At 57.3% G+C, this 2,368-nt stretch overlaps 1 protein-coding gene across 1 annotated transcript in view; it reads right to left on the bottom strand.

Annotated features, from left to right (window-relative positions):
• Window positions 1–1,693, bottom strand: part of SDRG_08457 (hypothetical protein) — a gene marked incomplete at its 3' end in the record, with an annotated part of 1,987 nt that extends 294 nt beyond the window's left edge. Inside the window, exons 1-6 of the mRNA XM_008614345.1 lie at window positions 1,605–1,693; window positions 1,383–1,553; window positions 1,213–1,331; window positions 905–1,165; window positions 385–852; window positions 10–329 (exon numbers count right to left, since the gene is read on the bottom strand). Coding sequence (XP_008612567.1) covers window positions 10–329; window positions 385–852; window positions 905–1,165; window positions 1,213–1,331; window positions 1,383–1,553; window positions 1,605–1,659 — 1,394 coding nt within the window. The 5' untranslated portion in view covers window positions 1,660–1,693. The remainder of the gene's footprint in view (window positions 1–9; window positions 330–384; window positions 853–904; window positions 1,166–1,212; window positions 1,332–1,382; window positions 1,554–1,604) is intronic.
• Window positions 1,694–2,368: the final 675 nt, after the last annotated feature.

The following is a 2,368-nucleotide window of genomic DNA, read 5'->3' as shown; positions in this document are numbered from 1 at the left end:
TTGCAGTACTTTTGCACATAGTTGTCGCACGCGATCTTCTGCGGCAGCGTCGTCGTCACCGCACACGGCGTCGTCGTGGCGCAGGGCCACGTATTGCCGGTCTGGAGGTTGGCGCAGAAGGGACACACGCCCGGGTTGGGCATGTCGAGCACGTAGCCCGTCTGGTGCAGGCAGCGCTTGCACGGCGTGCCTTGCGCGTAGCACTCCCAGTTGAGATTCGTCTTGCACGCCGTGCAGCCGCCGGTCGCCGTCACGTTCGGTCCTTCGTCGCACGTTTCAAGCCACGACACAATGCCGTCACCGCAGACGCTCAGATCACTCTTGCATGCCTACAGCACCGAGGAACGTTCAACGAACTATCCGTATATGGATGACGCAGCGTACCGGGTCCCACGGATTGGCGTTGCAGTAGGCAAACGACGTGGTGACGCACGACGCAATGTTGTCGCCGAGATCAGTGACGAGCGCGTTGCAGTCGGCGCGCGCCTGCGTGAGGCTGGCCGACCACTGAAACGGCGTCGTGGGCGGTCCGGCGCGGTTCTTGGCGTACGCCAAGTTGTCGGACGCGGGTTGGAAGTAGCGCTGCGTAAACATGGCGTTGACAAAGAGCTTGCGAAAGTTGGCGCAGACGCCAGTGTTGCGCACGCAGAGCGGCGCCGCGTTGACGGCTGCGCACGCACTCGACTTGCACGGGCAGTTGGCTTGGAGGTTGCAGTTGTACGGACACACTTGGTGGCAGCCGACATCGGAAGGGTTCTTGTTGCAATAGTCCACCAAGTAGTTGGTGCAGCCCGGAAACGACGCGGTCGTCGACGCCGTGAGGTTGACGCCGGCTGCGCACACGCCAGGAATCTACGATCGAGAGGCAATTGAGGTCATTTGGAGGTGAAAACGGAGGTCGTACGAGCGCCGGAATGCAAAAGCTGCCCGAGCAGCCAATGTTGGCCGCAAACACGTTGACGATCTGGCGAAAGATGGACGATGCGTTGCACTGCGGCGTCGCACACGTGGCCGACGCGTCTGCAAATGGACACGCGATCGCCGAGTAGTTGGGCGTGATGGTCGGCTGCCCCATGAAGTAGCTGCACCCGCTCGGCGTGCAGCCCGAAGTGGCCACCGTTTGGGTGCAGCCCGGTGTGCCCGGCACGCAGCACGCTTGGAACGTCTACGAATACGCCATCAACAATCGATATACGCATGGGAGTGGTGTACGGAAGCAATGCACGCGGGACTTTGCTTGCTCAGTTGACACGCCGTCGACAGACACGGGTGACCTGCTGGCAGCGCAGCCACTTGGGCTGCCGTCAAAAACTCGCAGTAAAAGAGCGAATCTACGAGCAACCAATTGTTGAGATTGCGTTTGAGCAGGCAATGGAGGCGACCTTTGCACTCGGGGGCGTTGTAGCACTGCTGGCCCACGCCGGCGCAGGACAAGCAAGGCGAAGTTGTACTTGCTTGTTGGCACGTAGTCGCGTCACCGACGCTGAGCTGCGTCAATGGCAGCGAGCACTTGACGTTCAGGTTGCACGTACTCGACGACGAGCATGTCGCGCCTGTGTCACGAACGAATTACGTTGCCAAACTCAATTGACGCTAGGATGTACCGTAAGCCGTAGGGAACAGACCGACGGCCGCAGCGACAAGCGACAGCCAGCGCATGCAGATCGGAAGTGGTCGCTCTTGCGTAGGACGGGGCAAATTCAAGAACGAGCTTGCTTCGCGCGATGATGTGCAAGGCCGTTTCGCCCTTCGAAATTCAAAATAGCCGTCTATTTTCGAGCGCTTTGCAAAAAGGGTGGCTCCCCACTAAACACTTGGCTCTACTAGTAGTATTTTCTATTATGAGGAGTACACTTCTAATAATCTCTGGTACTGGCTCACGTTCACGAGCAAAAGTGCTTCTACGAGCGAAGAAGAACATTAGAGACGATCGCCTTTTGAGCGACGTACCATCGTCCTGCGTTCACAGTCATATATGCATGAGCGCTATAAGCAGGGAATGGCGAGAAGCCTCATGCGGCGCATAGCCCAACGCTGCGAAACTCTATATTTATTGCTAGTTGGCTCGCCGCATCTGATAACACGGAGACCAGTGGCATCCCCACGTGATGAAAGATCGCACCCGCGGTGAACCGGTGGCTTGACACATGCTGTTTGAGACCAATGTGATCCACAGTGCCACCGCTAAGGAACTTTCAAGTGCAGTTGATATGTATAAACAAGCGGACGAAAACTGCTGGTAGAGGGTTGTCACTCGTCGTCTTCGTCGTAGACAGTCAAGTCGACCTTGATCTTGTTGCCCTTGACGAGGTCGTCGTCATCGTCGTCTTTGATCAGGTAGACAACTTTGTCCACAAGGAACCTAGAA

The sequence above is a fragment of the Saprolegnia diclina genome (assembly GCF_000281045.1).
Source record: "Saprolegnia diclina VS20 unplaced genomic scaffold supercont1.25, whole genome shotgun sequence".
Lineage (NCBI taxonomy): Eukaryota > Oomycota > Saprolegniomycetes > Saprolegniales > Saprolegniaceae > Saprolegnia > Saprolegnia diclina.
Note: the sequence above shows the minus strand (reverse complement) of the source record. Positions and strands in the feature narration are given on the sequence as shown.